At 40.2% G+C, this 16,240-nt stretch overlaps 1 protein-coding gene across 3 annotated transcripts in view; it reads right to left on the minus strand.

The window, feature by feature from the left end:
* Nucleotides 1-16,240, minus strand: part of FNBP4 (formin binding protein 4) — a 44,547-nt gene that overhangs the window by 23,148 nt on the left and 5,159 nt on the right. For all 3 annotated transcript variants that reach the window (XM_042957713.1, XM_042957712.1, XM_042957714.1), the window contains exons 3-9: nucleotides 13,128-13,264; nucleotides 12,372-12,558; nucleotides 10,018-10,165; nucleotides 9,761-9,881; nucleotides 5,913-6,254; nucleotides 4,278-4,488; nucleotides 1,067-1,188 (exon numbers count right to left, since the gene is read on the minus strand). In XM_042957713.1, coding sequence (XP_042813647.1) covers nucleotides 1,067-1,188; nucleotides 4,278-4,488; nucleotides 5,913-6,254; nucleotides 9,761-9,881; nucleotides 10,018-10,165; nucleotides 12,372-12,558; nucleotides 13,128-13,264 — 1,268 coding nt within the window. The remainder of the gene's footprint in view (nucleotides 1-1,066; nucleotides 1,189-4,277; nucleotides 4,489-5,912; nucleotides 6,255-9,760; nucleotides 9,882-10,017; nucleotides 10,166-12,371; nucleotides 12,559-13,127; nucleotides 13,265-16,240) is intronic.

The following is a 16,240-nucleotide window of genomic DNA, read 5'->3' on the forward strand; positions in this document are numbered from 1 at the left end:
GCACGTGCGCATGGGTGGGGCAAAGAGAGGGAGACAGAGAATCTGAAGTGGCCTCTGTGCTTACAGCAGAAGACCTGATGTGGGGTTGAAACCCATAAACCATCAGATCATGACCTGAGCAGAAGTCGAACACTTACCCAACTGAGCCACCTAGTTGCCCCTGAAGGCATAACTTTTATTTTTTTTTAATTTTTTTTTTAATGTTTATTTATTTTTGAGACAGAGAGAGACAGAGTGTGAGCGGGGGAGGGGCAGAGACAGAGGGAGACACAGAATCCAAAACAGGCTCCAGGCTCTGAGCTGTCAGCACAGAGCCCAATGCGGGGCTCGAACCCATGAACCGTGAGATCATGACCTGAGCCGAAGTCGGATGCTTAACCGACTGAGCCACTCAGGCGCCCCAGAAGGCGTAACTTTTAAAAGAAAGCAATTAAAGCATTTAGAATTTATTTTTAGGTAATTTCTCTACATCAAGTCAGTCTTCTAATTCAGTGTTACAGCCTGAAATATGACCTTTTCACATAACTAAATAAATGACTTATATTTGGAGATAGCAAAGATTACTTTCAGTACTTGCTAACAAAGAATGTAGTTTAACAGTTGCCCAATTTAAAAATATTTGTCCGGGTGCCTGGGTGATTCAATCAGTTAAGCATCCAACTCCTGACTTCTGTTCAGGTCATGATCTCATAGTTTGTGGGATCAACTCCTGCCTTGGGCTCTGCCCTGCCAGTGTGCAGCCTGCTTGGGATTCTCTCTCCCTCTGTGCCCCTCCCCTGCTCATGCACACACTCATTCTCAAAAAGAAAAACAAACTTTAAAAATATCTATTTGTCAGGGCGCCTGAGTGGCTCAGTTGGTTAAGCCTCCAACTTTGGCTCAGGTCATGATCTCATGGTCCATGAGTTTGAGCCCTGTATCAGGCTCTCTGCTGTCAGCAAAGAGCCCACTTCGGATCCTCTGTCCCCCCTCTCTACCCCTCCTCTTCTTGGACACTCTCTCGCTCTCAAAAATAAACATTAAAAATGTTTTTTTAAAAATTTGTCAAGCCAGGTTAAATACATACTTTCAAATCTTGTTCTTCTTCTTTAGGTGCTGTTGGTACTTTTGTCTTCTCTGGAGATTCTTCGACTTCCATCTCTTTGTCTGAATTTTCATCTATTTTTTCTGAAGTGTCAGCACCAATTACTACAAAAGAAAACATGTAAAATTAATTCAAAAGGAATACTAATATAGTACATCACGTAACTTTTCTTACTCCTATAGCAGCGGTATCTGAAAAAAAAATTTTAGTTCTTTTTCCTTTGCCTGTTTTCTTTATTAAATAAACCGTAATGACTTATCCACCTGTCTTTAAAAAGCCAAAAAACCTTATCCTCTATAATCCCCTTTCTTAAAATGTCTATAAATAACAATCTGTTTTACCACATTACCCTGTAGTCTTTAGTTTCCCTTTCACATTCATCTATTTTATCTTTTCTAATCTATTCCAGGATACCATTACTTCAATTACTTATAAAAGCTAGGTTATCAAACCTGGGATACATAAAGTTTCTTCACAATATGAGTTTTGAAAAAAAGGGTTTCACTATCACAGCAGCATTAATTTTAAACTACCTGATAAACTCCTTTCTAAACTGGTTAAGACCTGTAGACAATCTATATCGGACCAAACTACTCTTCTGCTTGGTGATGTCTCTTAGTGGGAATCTTCGAAAGAGAACAGGTTTACCATCAACTTAAATGGAGTAAAAGACACAAACTGTTATGTTTGCTTACCACCTCTCTGTTATGTTTGCTTACCACCTAGATGTGTGCTTATCAAACTAGTCCGCATACAGGATATAAATCATTCTGTCATGAGGCTATCAAGTGATTTAAGAAATAACCAAATTTAAATACTTTTTCTTGACTCTGGTTAATCTTTGATGTAAAGAATAATGTGACTTTTAACATCACTTTCAATAACTTTTATTGGCCTAAAAGTTTATATTAAGTACTTAATCTTATCATATAATGGCCTTGCTCTTATTAATATTCCTTCTGCGTTTTCAAATTGTTTGAAACCGGGGCACCTGACTGGCTCAGTCGGTTGGGCGTCTGACTTCAGCTCAGGTCATGATCTCACAGTTTGTGGGTTTGAGCCCCGCATTGGGCTCTGTGCTGACAGCTCAGAGCCTGGAGCCTACTTCCTATTCTGTGTCTCCTTCTTTCCCTGCCCCTCCCCCACTTGTGCTCTATCAAAAATAAATGTAAAAATAAAAAAAAAATTAAAAAAAAATTGTTTGAAACCAAATCTCTCCCCCCCCCACTTACCAGTTTGTAATTCATTTGTATATTAGACATCTTACATTTGCTGGCAGGTAAAAGACTTTAACAATTTAAAGCACTACTAGTGCTCTAAGACTTTTGCCTATTTCAAAGGGCAATTAGATAGGATCTATATACCCCTGGACCTAATAATATTATATCACTAGGAATCTATACTATAATGTCACTAAAATCTGCATAAAGATATATATACCAAGATGTTTATTACAACATTGTTTTTATTGTGAAGTACTGTATGTATATAATAAATATAAAGAATGAAATGAGAACTCAAGAAACCACAACCCAGCTTAGTGGAAAACTATCACAGGCACTTCTAAAGTTCACAGTGCCTCTGCCATCACATCCACATCAAACGTGATCTCTACCCTTGTGGTTTAAGTGCCTTCCTCTAGTTCCATCATGGAAAGATCTTTAAGCACAATATTTTTTACGATTTTCCAACTTACATACAGAGAATACAAACATATGCGTTCATATGCGTTCTCCTGTAGCTTTTTAAATTCAACACTATTGTTTCTTAGATTCATTTTAATGCATATTAACTGTAGACCATTGACCTTTTTTCATGGTTGCTTAGTATTCAATTGCAAGAACACACCACAATTTATCCATTCTACCCTGGATGGACACTTGAATGGCTTGCTGGTATTACCTAATAATACAACTGCAGTATTACTTTTAAAAGTGAAACATGGACACAACTCAAATGTCCACTGATGAAGAAGAGTTAAACGAAAATATCTTTTGTACTTGGTGGTTAAAAACAGTAATTTTACACTTTAAGTATGTTTAACAATCCACATGGTTAATCTCATCTATGGCAAAAATCACACATGCACATGTACAGATTACACATATACACACAACCACAAATGAATACAGCGGAAAAGGTCTGGAAAGATATAGGTAAAGGACAGAGAAAATGGACTTCAGAGGTAAGGAATGCAAATCGGGAAAAGATGAAGGGGGACTTTAAGATTTTCACTTCATATTCTTCTATATGATTGAAAAAAAATCTCGAACAAGGATGTCTGCATTTACTTATTACTGTGTTTTTGTTTATTTATCGTATTTTGACCATAACCCATAAAAGTATCTTTTGTTAAGTACACCAAACTAAGGTCTAGTGCTCAAATCTTACTGCTAATTTTCCACTAAAGAATCAGGGTCAAATGGAGATTAAGATATTAGTTCTATTAACAGATTGGAAAGATGCAGCAGGGTCTCTACTACATTACCCTGAATAGAGATAAGTTGGGTCCTCATGAAAAGACTAATCTATCTAAACAAAAAACCAGAGAGAGAGAAGAGAGGAGGCTGGGCTTGGCAGAGGTAGTCCTTGCCTGCCTTGCTTACAAACAGAAACAGTGAGCTAATGAGAGCTCATGGACTTAATACAGATAAGGCAGTGGACACCTGGGTGGCTCAGTGGGTTAAGCGTCTGACTTCAGCTCAGGTCATGATCTCCCAGTTCGTGAGTTCAAGCCCCACGTTGGGCTCTGTGCTAACAGCTCAGAGCCTGGAGCCTGCTTCAGATTCTGTGTCTCCCTCTCTTTGTCCCTCCCTTGCTTGTCCTACTCTCTCTCTCAAAAATAAATGAATAAAATGTTTTAAAAAAATACAGATAAGGCAGTTACTGTACCAAGATTTTTAAAAAGGGAGTGAATCTTGCTTTTCTGTTTTTGAGGGAGAGGTAGTCCCCAATCAGTAGTGAATCCCCAACCAAAGCTCCTGGAAAGGGAGCTTCCTTTCACTTCTCTACTTTTCACAGAGCAGTTAAAGAAGTGAAAGGAAGCTCCCTTTCCAGCACTTCCATAAAAGGATGCAAGTGCTACCTCCTTCTTGCTGAAAAGGGAACAAAACACAAAACAAAACAAAAAAAGGCTAAGGATTTCCCCTTTGTATCTTTCAACTCTGCAAATTCAACGTAAAACACAAATTACCAGTTTCCCCATTTTCTGGAGTCTCTCGTCCAGTTTTGCTAGAACTCCGGCTGGTAGATTCTGGACTGGTAGCTCGAACAAACATCTTCCATTTCCCCCTTTTAGACATAAGTCTACGCATTCCATCTTGAGACGCTGGCTGGCTGATGTCAGAACATGGACTAGACCCTGACACACTACCATCTCCTTCCTCCAAGGCTCGTAACTCTGCCTACAATGAACATGACAACAAAGTTAGAGTGTTATTACCTGTTCGTCAACACTTAAGCATCTGTGAGACCAAGAATGATAACTGTGCATTATCAGAATTAAAATCCTTTGAGGACAGAAGTATTTAATACATTTTTTCCATCAGCGCCAAGCATTATGCTCGTTACTCAGCAAACACTTATTCATGATTGTAGTTAACAAATACCAGTTTGAAAGGGAAAAGGTTCTAGAGATTCACTGAGACAAAGTTTCTAGTACATGAACACAATAGATAGAGTCTAACGTAGCTTGTCCCTGATAGCTTTAAATTTTTCAAAAGTGGAAAAGCTTAAAGGAGATATTGCCGTTATAACACCCGTTACATTTCTGATTCATACTCCAAACAGCAGACAAAACTGTTTCAAGAAAAATCAGGGCAGGGGCACCTGGGTGGTTCGGTCGGTTAAGTGTCTGACTCTTGGTTTTGGCTCAGATCATGATCGTGGTTGTGGGATCAAGACCCGTGTGGGGGTCCATGATGAGCACTGTATGGAGCCTGCTTGGGATTCTCCCTCTCCTTCTCTCTCTCTGCCTCTACCTGGCTCACTCACACTCTCTCAAAAATAAACATTAGGGGCGCCTGGGTGGCTCAGTCGGTTAAGCGTCCGACTTCAGCCCGGGTCACGATCTCGCGGTCCGTGAGTTCGAGCCCCGCGTCGGGCTCTGGGCTGATGGCTCAGAGCCTGGAGCCTGCTTCCGATTCTGTGTCTCCCTCTCTCTCTGCCCCTCCCCCGTTCATGCTCTGTCTCTCTCTGTCTCAAAAATAAATAAACGTTAAAAAAAATTTAAAAAAAAAAAAAAATAAATAAACATTAAAAAAAAAGAAAAAGGAAAAGAAAAAGAAAAAGAAAAAGAAAAAGGAGAAAGAGAAAGAAAGAGAAAAAGAAAAAGAAAAATCAGGGCAGAAAATTGTAAAAATCAACTTCTCAATCGAGAAAATTTCCTGAGGACCATCTTTTTTGAAAGGAAGCACATGAAATTATGAGTTTCTCTTAATCTATTATCTTACAAGACCCATTTAACTATTTAAATAACGCCATAGGTGGATCACTGGAAGTCAACCTGTACTTTAATTTAAAAACCAAGTTATCACTAAGAATCTACCATGCTCATTTGTTAAGAGTCTAAATCAAAGATAGTCATTCCTCACTGTATCTAGCTATCATTAAATCAGAGCAATGTCAGTCTTTATTAGTCAACTATCAAAAGCATCATCAGGAACCAAAAGAACTATAACTCGATAGTTAAGGTTTTTATTGCATCAGCTTAAACATATGTAGACAAAAGGTTGAGAAAAACAAAATCCTGGTAATGGTTATAAACAGAGCACAATGACCCGAGAGTGTGATAGTAATAGGGGAAAAAATGTACTTAACAAAAACTTACTTTTTTTCTTTCCAAAACCAGCTCCAATTCAAGGGTATCTTGTTCCTCTTCCTCTTCACTTTCTCCAGATTGAACAACACTGCAAAGATCCTCCTGAGAAGGATCTTCCATGTTGTCTAATGTAATTTCCTGTGGCTTTATTATTGTTGCTGCTTCTTCTGCTGTCGTACTGGTTTCTTTCACTTCGGAAACGGGCTCTGATTCTTTACAAATTACTTTTCTTCTCCATCTCTCTTCTTCCTCTTTTATTCCCTCAGGCAGCAAAGGAGCAAGCAGTGATGCTGCCACCCCTTTCTTCTCCTCCTCACTATTTGAGAGAGCCTGAATTCCTTCATTTACTTCCTATAAATAAAACAATCTCATTTATTTTTCAAATGAAAAAATAAAACTTTACCTGAATAAATATAACACACACAATTGTTCATGCTAAAAATGACTGTTTTTCAATCACTGCATATTTTTTATATAATTTATTGTCAAACTGGTTTCCATACAACACCCAGTGCTCATCCCAACGGGTGTACTCCTCAATGCCCATCACCCCCTTTCCCCTCACCACCCCCCCATCAACCCTGTTTGTTCTCAGTATTTAAGAGTCTCTTACGGTTTGCCTCCTTCCCTCTCTGTAACTTTTTCCCCCCTTCCCCTCCCCCCATGGTCTTCTGTTTCTCAGGATCCACATGAGTGAAAACACATGGTATCTTTCTCTGCCTGACTTATTTCACTTAGCATAATACTCTCCAGTTCCATCCATGTTGCTACAAATGGCCAGAAGTCATTCTTTCTCATTGCCAAGTAGTATTCCCTTGTATATATAAACCACATCTTCTTTATCCGTTTGTCAGTTGATGGACATTTAGGTTCTTTCCATAATTTGGCTATTGTTTAAAGTGCTGCTATAAACATTGGATACAAGTGCCCCTATGCATCAGCACTCCTGTATCCCTTGGGTAAATTCCTAGCAGTGCTATTGCTAGGTCATAGGGTAGATCTATTTTAATTTTTTGAGGAACCTTCACACACTGTTTTCCAGAGCAACTGCACCACTTAGTGCATATTATTTTCTCAATGTTTATTTATTTTTGAAAGGGGGGAAGGGGCAGAGAGAGGGGGAGACAGAGAATCCCAAGCAGGCTCCCCACTGGCAGCACAAAGCACAACGCGGGGCACAGTCCCACAAAGTGTGAGATCATGACCTGAGCAGAAATTAAAAGTTGGCCATTCAACTGACTGAGCCACCCAGGCACCCCTCAATCACTGGATATATAAATATAAATATATATATATATATATATATTTTTTTTTTAATTATCAACCTTCCTTTTTATTTATTTTGAGAAAGAGACACAGCACATGCATGTACAAGCAGAGGAGAGGCTGACAGAGAGGGAAAGAGAATCCCAAGCAGGCTCCTCACTGTCAGAACAGAGCCTGATGTGGGGCTCCAACCCATGAACCATGAGATCACGACCTGAGCCTAAATCAAGAGTTGCATGTTTAAATGACTGAGCCACCCAGGCGCCCCAACCATGGGATGTTCTTAAAAACCACAAACGGCCAACAGACTAGTATATATATTTGTACCATTTTCCTTACAAGTGTAAAATGCAAACATTGTTACTTGAGGAAAGCAGTGGTTTTTTTTGTTTTATTTTGAATTTACATCCCAGTTAGTTAGCATATAGTGTAACAATGATTTCAGGAGTTGATTCCTTAATGCCCATTACCCATTTAGCCCATCCCCCCCCCCCCACAACCCCTCCAGTAACTCTGTTGTTCTCCATATTTAAGAAGTCTCTTGGGGTGCCTGGGTGGCTCAGTCAGTTAAGTGTCTTGACTTTGGCTCAGGTCATCATCTCATGGTTTGTGGGTTTAAGCCCCACATTGGGCTCTGTGCTGACAGCTCAGAGCCTGGAGCCTCCTTCGGATTCTGTGTCTCGTTCTCTCTGCCCTTCCCCCACTTGTGCTCTGCTTCTCAAAAATAAATGTAAAAAAAAAAAAAATTTTTTTAAGAAGTCTTATATGTTTTGTCCCCCTCCCTGTTTTTATATTATTTTTCCTTCCCTTCCCTTATGTTCATCTGTTTTGCATCTTAAATTCCTCATATGAGTGAAGTCATATGATATTTGTCTTTCTCTGGCTGATTGTGCTTAGCATAATACCCTCTAGTTCCAGCCCTGTAGCTGCAAATGGGAAGATTTCATTGTTTTTGATTGCCGAGTAATACTACATTGTATATATCTACCACATCTTTATCCATTCATCCATCGATGGACATTTGGGATCTTTCCATACAAGGAAAGCAGTGTTTGAACTAGAACCTAGTTCTGGGTGCGATTCACACATATCCTTCCACCTATTCTCCCAAGTCAAAAGGCAAGTTAGCAAGAAGCAGATTTAAACAATTAAATAAAATCTAAGTTTTGTCAGTTATATAACTGGATAAATCTCTACTCTCTTTTGTAAGATGACATAACCTAAGAGGTATGTTAGGAAAGTGACAAAGAGAAAAGTGAAATGTGTTGTTATACCTATATTGCTCACTTCCTTCACTGGTATAATATTTAGTCCACCTCAAAAGAAAAATAGTCTATCTCCCGCCTGGAGTTGTAAAAACCAAATTGTTCCAAAAGTATGTATGTATGTATGTATGTATGTATGTATGTATGTATGTATGTATTTTTAAGTAGGCGCCACACCAACATGGGGATTGAACTCCCTTCCCTGAGACCAAGAGTTGCATACTATACCGACTGAGCCAGCCAGGCACCCCCTAAAAATATATGTTAATATACCTCCTATTTAAACCCATCATTTAAAAATTTAAGGTACATGGGGCCCCTGGGTAGCTCAGTTGGTTAAGCGTCTGACTCTGGCTTGGGTCATTATGTCACAGTTCGTGGGTTTGAGTCCCATGTCAGGCTCTGAGCTGACAGCTCAGAACCTACTAAGGATTCTATCTCTCCCTCTCTCTGCCCCTCCCTTACTCACGCTCTGTCTCTCTCAAAAATAAACAAACATTAAAAAAAAAAAAAATTCAAGATATGGGGAGCCTGGGTGGCTCAGTGGGTTTAGTGTCCAACTAGATTTCGGCTTAAAACAAAAAAAACATGTGGGTTCCCAAAATAGAACTATTCTGAACTAGAGAAGGAGATCTGAAGCCTGCCTACTCCCACATCCTTTTCATGATGACCCAATGAGCCTCTTTGGCACCCTAAAGCTCCAGAAGAACCAATGAACTGGGTAACTGTTATAAGGGCTACATATTAAACATAAACATCAAATAAAGCTTTAAGAAACATTTGTCCTATTTCACATCCAGTTATAAAATACTAACAGAAAGCTTCTATACCTGTTCCAGAGCAAGAGTCAAGTTCTTTAGATTTAAAATAAGCAGGGGCGCCTGGGTGGCTCAGTCGGTTGAGCGTCCGACTTCAGCTCAGGTTGTGATCTCACGGTTCGTGAGTTCGAGCCCCGCGTCAGGCTCTGGGCTGATGGCTCAGAGCCTGGAGCCTGCTTCCGATTCTGTGTCTCCCTCTCTCTCTGCCCCTCCCCCATTCATGCTCTGTCTCTCTCTGTCTCAAAAATAAATAAACATTAAAAAAATTAAAAAAAAAAAAGATTTAAAATAAGCAAATGAGGGGCATCTGGATGGCTAAGTCGTTTAAGCGTCCAATTCTGGATTTCAGCTCAGATCATGGTCTCGCAGTTTGTGGGTATGAGCCCCATGTAAGAGCCTGCTTGGGATTCTTTCCTCTCTCTTTCCCTCCCCCCGCCAAAAATAAATAAGCATTTATAAAGAAATAAATAAGCATGCAAGCAAGCAAATGAGATATGTTGTAACTTACCTTTTTGACTTCTCGCTTGGCTATGACTTGTCCACTTTTACTACTGGAAACAGAAACGTTCTTCTCCTTTGTATACACATCTGTATTAACCACAAAACTAGCTTCAGCACCTGTTACAGAACTGAAAAAAAAAAATATATAGATATAGATATATAGATATAGATATACACTTAGTAAGAGAAACAAAAGGCAAATATTATCAACAAGAAAGACTCTAACTTCTTCCTAGGTAATTTCTCCTGTAAGTCTATTCTTACCTGGGCTGGTAATGTTGTAATCCCTGTACCTGGGTGGCAAGATACTGGGGTAACTCCCAAGTCACTTCATTTGTTTGTGTGTTCCAATAATAATAGCATCCTGTGTTCTCATCCCAGACTTCTTGCCAATCTCCCATCTCAATTCCAACTAGAAGAAAGACAAATTTTAAAAACCAAAAATTTCTCATCAACAAAACTAAAAAACAACCTACTGAATATGGTAAGATATTTATTAATGAAATAACTGATAAAGGGTGAGTATCCAAAATATATAAAGAACTTGTTCAACTCAACAAGCAAAAAACAAATAATCCAAATAAAAATGGGCAAGACATGAACAGACATTTTTCCAAAGGCGACATCCAGATGGCCAACAGACACAGAAAAAGACGCTCAACATCACTCATCATCAGGGAAATGCAAGTCAAAATACAATGAGGTGTCACCTCACACCTGTCAGAATGGCTAAAATCAGAAACACAAGAAACAGCGTTGGTGAGGATGTGGAGAAAAAGGAACCCTCCCCACGCCGTTGGCTGGAATATAAACCAGTACAGCCATTGTGGAAAACCGTACAGAGGTTCCTCAAAATATTAAAAATAGGGGTCCCTGGGTGGCTCGGTCGGTTGTGTCCAACTTGGTTTTGGCTCAGGTCATGATCTTATGGGTTCATGGGGCTGTGAGCACAGAGCCCACTTTGGGATTCTCTCTCCTTCTGTCTCTGCCCCTTCCCTGCTCACCAGCACATGCACAAGTACCCCCTCTCACAAAATAAATAAACATTAAAAAAAAAAAAAACCTACTATACAATCTAGTAATTGCATTACTTGGTATTTATTCAAAGAACACAAATACTAATTTGAAAGTATACATGCACCCCTATGTTTATTGTAGCATAATCTACAATAGACAAATTATGGAAGCAGCCCAAGTACCTATTTATAAATGAACAAAGAAGTGGTATATACACAATGGAATAGTATTCAGCCATAAAAAGGAATGAAAGCTTGCCATTTGTAACAATGCAGACAGAGCTAGAAAGTACAATGCTAAGAAAAGTCAGAAAAAGACAAATATGATATTTCACTCACGTGGAATTTAAGAAATAAAACAGATGAGCAAAGGCAAAGAAAGAGAGAGACAAATGAAGAAAGACTAACTATAGAGAACTGATGATTACTAGAGGGTGCGGGAGGAGGGGAAACGGATGAAATCGGTGATAGGTATTAAGAAGTGCACTTTGACGAGCACAAAATGATGGATAGAATCTTGAATTATTATACTGTACACCTGAAACTAATATGACACTGTATGTTAACTATACTGGAATTAAAATAAAAAATTTTAAAAATTAAAAAAGGAAGCATAAATTTCTCCACAATTCTCACTTTATACCCCAACTCAGCTCTAAAGCTATTAACAATCTAACACAAGGTTCCTCAACTTTAGCAATGTTAACATTTGGGCTGGATAATTCTTTGTTGTGGTGAGGGTAGTCCCATCTAGTGTTTAGCATCCTGGATTCTACCAACTAGATGCACTAACAGTTCCCCACCCCTTGGTGTAACAACCAAATATGTCTAGAGACACAGTCAAATGTCCCCTGGAGGTCTAACTTCTCCTTCCCAAATCATTTTTGCACAAATTACTTAAAAAAGTTTGACAAGGGTGCCTGGGTGGCTCAGATGGTTAAGAGTCCAACCTCAGCTCAGGTCATGATCTCACAGTTCGTGGGCTCAAGCCCCATGTCGGGCTCTGTGCTGACAACTTGGGAGCCTAGAGCCTGCTTCAGATTGTGTCTCCCTCTCTCCCACTCACATTCTATTTCTCTCTCAAAAATAAATAAGCATTTCGAAAAAGTTAAAAAAAAAAGACAAAGAATTATTTAAGGATGCTGGAGTTTTTTGGGTTTTTTTAAGTTTTATTTTTGAGGGGAGCGGGAGGGGCAGAGTGAGGGAGATAGAGGATCCAAAGCAGGCTCTGTACTGACAACACGGGGCTCAAAACCATGAACGATGATATTGTGACCTGAGCCAAACTCAGACACTTAACCAACGGAGCCACCCAGGTGCCCCCAAAAAAGAACCTTTAAAATAATGGCCTTACTGCTTCGGATTCTGTGTCTCCCTCTCTCTCTGCCCCTCCTCTGCTCATATTCTATCTCTAAAATTAACATTAAAAAAAACAAGTAAATATAATAAATAATGGCTTTAATTATTCACTTGGCATAAAATTGCAACTGGTTAAAAGTCTGCTAAAGCATATGGGCTTTCATCCTTGGGAATTTCAATGCCTAGAACACCTCTGAAAATTACACTTCAGACTTCTTTAAAAAATCAAAGTATCAAACTTACCTCCTGCAAGTGAACACTGAGTATCATATTGCCACCCTGCTGTCTGAGTGGAGTCTGTTCCATTTGAAGTGGTAGAACTAAGGGCAGATGTTGCTGATTCCTTTGGCTCTGGTCTAGGTGGAGTTGGAGGTGGAGCAGAGGCTCCTACAGGAGCTGTAGGCTGAGGTGCTGTTATAGCATCAATCTCCTTTAGTATGGAAATAGTAACAAATGCATTAATAACCTCAAAACTAGAACACTGAGAAAATGACAATCACCATAAAAAAAATTCTACATGGGGCGCCTGGGTGGCGCAGTCGGCTAAGCGTCCGACTTCAGCCAGGTCACGATCTCGCGGTCCGTGAGTTCGAGCCCCGCGTCAGGCTCTGGGCTGATGGCTCAGAGCCTGGAGCCTGTTTCCGATTCTGTGTCTCCCTCTCTCTCTGCCCCTCCCCCGTTCATGCTCTGTCTCTCTCTGTGCCAAAAATAAATAAAAAAAAAAAAAAAAAAAAATTCTACATGATCAATTCTCAGCTTAAATCAAAACTCTCAATTTCCAATTATGTAAAAGATCCCCAAACACTTTAATTCTCCAGTTTTCTCCTCCTTACAACCTTTACAAAAAAGAGATGACTGGGATGGGGAGGGACTAAGGAAGAGATGTGGAAGGGGAGAAAGAAGACAGAAACACCGAAACTGACAAGCAGGCTAACCACTTGAGATCCAGGTCCCAAAGTGGCTTCAATAGCTAAAAAGCCAGACAAAAACACCACTAACCGCTAAGAAGTTGGCCAATGTACTATCAATATCGGTTGACTGGTTTCCATTTGTCTCTTTGGACTGTGCTGGTTTTTCTGAAACATCACTCTCATCATCATCACTGTCCGCATATGCACCAAGTAAGCACAGACCTCCTAGAAAGAAAATGGTAAATGTTAGTGACAACAATGCCAGTATGCTCCAGGAAGAAAAATATGACCTTGTTCTTCAGTCAGAGTTTACAATTAGTTTACTTACAGATTAGAACACAGCCTCAAAATGAGTCATCACTGAACTACCACAGAGATAGAAATTATAATATGCATTTAGAGCTAATAAAACCATCCACATAGCTACTTGACATCCTTCTCAAAATACACAATCAATCAACCTCATCCTTTTTCAAAATAGCACAGAGTAAATCCTGATTTTAGAATTCGTAGGGGTGCCTGGGTGGCTCAGTTGGTTAAGTTTCCAACTCTTGATTTCGGCTCAGGTCACGATCTTGTGGTTCATGGGATTGAGCCCCACATTGGGCTCTGCGCTGACAGCTCGGAGCCTGCTTGGGATTCTGTCTCCCTCTCTCTCTGCACCTCCCCTGCTTGTACATGTTCTCTATCAAAAATAAATAAACATTAAAAAAAAAAAAAAGGAATTTGTTGATTTATGTGTCCATCTGAAACAACAAAGCCGATTAGGGTTTAGTAGATGAAACAGATTTTCAAAGCTAAAAATCTTTTCCAATTTTTCCTCAAACAAGAAGGGACTAATTATAATGGAAATCAAAGTGCTAGAACCAAAACAAACAACAAAAACCCAGCCAGAACCAATCTTCAATGTCTTCCTCAAACTTAAGAGGTATCAGATATAGCTTCTGTAATGCTGCTATGTATGCCATTTCCCTCTGTACGACCTGTGGCCACTCTAATGTTAAAATTAAGCAAGCATAGGGGCACCTGGGTGGCTCAGTCCATTGAGAGACCAACTTTGGCTCAGGTCATGATCTCACGGTTTGTGAGTTCGAGCCCCGCATCAGGCTCTGTGCTGATAGCCAGGAGCCTGCTTCAGATTCTGTGTCTCCCTCTCTCTCTGCCCCTTCCCCACTCATGCTCTGTCTCTCTGTGTCTCAGAAATAAACATTAAAAAAAATTTTAATTAAGCAAGAATATATTCTCTTTTTACATCTAATTTTATTGTAACAGATACATTAAATGTTAAACTCCAGCCAACTTTTCAGCTATCACTAAGACTAAATTTCCCAGGGTCTGGCAACAGCCTATGTTCTCTGTAAATATTTGGTAAATGAACAGATTTATCAGGAAGTAAAATCTAGTTGTATCATCATTCCATAAATGAATTCATGAGATCATCTAAAAATAAACATTAGGTTGCTTCATTTATCATAGGGGTTCACATTCATTGTTTTAGTCCTATCAATCTTGCCTTCATTATCTTTACCATACAGGTAAAGTTCTTGCACTAAATACCAATTTAAAAAATTTAAGTTTATTTATTTATTTTGAGAGAGAGACACACAGAGTGCACACAAGAGACAGCACAAGTAGGGAAGGACAGAGAGGAGGAGACAGAATCCCAAGCAGGCTCTAAACCATCACCGCAGTGCTAGATGCAGAGCTTGGGGGTCAAATTCACGAACTGTGAGATCATGACCTGAGCTGAGATCAAGAGTCAGACACTTAACCGATTGAGACACCCAGGCACCCCAAATTTCTAAAATATTCAAAGCTGACTAGAAAGATTTTTTTTTAATGTTTATTTATTTTTTGAGAAAGAGACAGAGTGTGAGTGGGGAAAGGGCAGAGAGAGAGGGAAACAAAATCCTAAGCAGGCTCTGAGCTGTCAGCACACAGCTCAATGCGGGGCTCAAACCCATAAGCTGTGAGATCATGACCTGAGCTGAAGTCAGACGCTTAACTGACTGAGCCACCCAGATGCCCTAAAAGGTTTTTTTTTTTTTTTTTTTTTAAGTGAGAAAGGGAGAATGAGCAGGGGAGAGGGGCAGAGGAAAAGAGAGAGAATCTTAAGTAGGCCACAAGCTCAGCACAGAGCTCGACGCGGGGCTCCATCCCAGGACCCTGGGATCAAGACCGAAGCAAAAATCAAGTTAGATGCTCAACCAACTGAGCCATTCAAGAGCCCCCATAAATTATTATTTTTTTTACATTTATTTCTTTTTGAGACGGAGATAGAGCACGAGTGGGGGAGGGGCAGAGAGAGAGGAAGACACAGAATCTGAAACAGGCTCCAGGCTCTGAGCTGTCAGCATGGAGCTTGACACAGGGTTCGAACTCAAACTGTGAGATCATGACCTGAGCCGAGGTTGGACGCTTAATCGACTGAGCCACCCAGGTGCCCTAAATTGGTTATTTCTTTTTTTTTTAATTTAAAAAAAAATTTTTTTTTACTGTTTATTTATTTTTGAGACAGAGAGAGACAGAGCATGAACAGGGGATGGTCAGAGAGAGGGAGACACAGAATCTGAAATAGGCTCCAGGCTCTGAGCTGTCAGCACAGAGCCCGACGCGAGGCTCGAACTCACAGACCGCGAGATCATGACCTGAGCCGAAGTCGGCTGCCCAACCGACTGAGCCACCGAGGCGCCCCTTTAATTTTTTTTTTTTTTAATGTTTATTTATTTTTGAGACAGAGAGAGACACAGCATGAACGGGGGAGGGCCAGAGAGAGAGACACAGCATCTGAAGCAGGCTCCAGGCTCTGAGATGTCAGCACAGAGCCTGACCCGGGGCTCGAACTCATGGACCGTGAGATCATGACCTGAGCTGAAGTCGGACTCTTAACTGACTGAGCCACCCAGGCGCCCCTAAATTGGTTATTTCTTAAGAATAATCTGGTAACGGGGCGCCTGGGTGGCTCAGTCGGTTAAGCAGCCGGCTTCAGCTCAGGTCATGATCTCGCGGTCCGTGAGTTCGAGCCCCGCGTCAGGCTCTGTGCTGACAGCTCAGAGCCTGGAGCCTGTTTCAGATTCTGTGTCTCCCTCTCTCTGACCCTCCCCCGTTCATGCTCTGTCTCTCTCTGTCTCAAAAATAAATAAACGTTAAAACAAAATTAACAACAACAAAAAAAAGAATAATCTGGTAACACATACCAAA

The sequence above is a fragment of the Panthera tigris genome, chromosome D1 (assembly GCF_018350195.1).
Source record: "Panthera tigris isolate Pti1 chromosome D1, P.tigris_Pti1_mat1.1, whole genome shotgun sequence".
NCBI classification, from domain to species: Eukaryota; Metazoa; Chordata; class Mammalia; order Carnivora; family Felidae; genus Panthera; species Panthera tigris.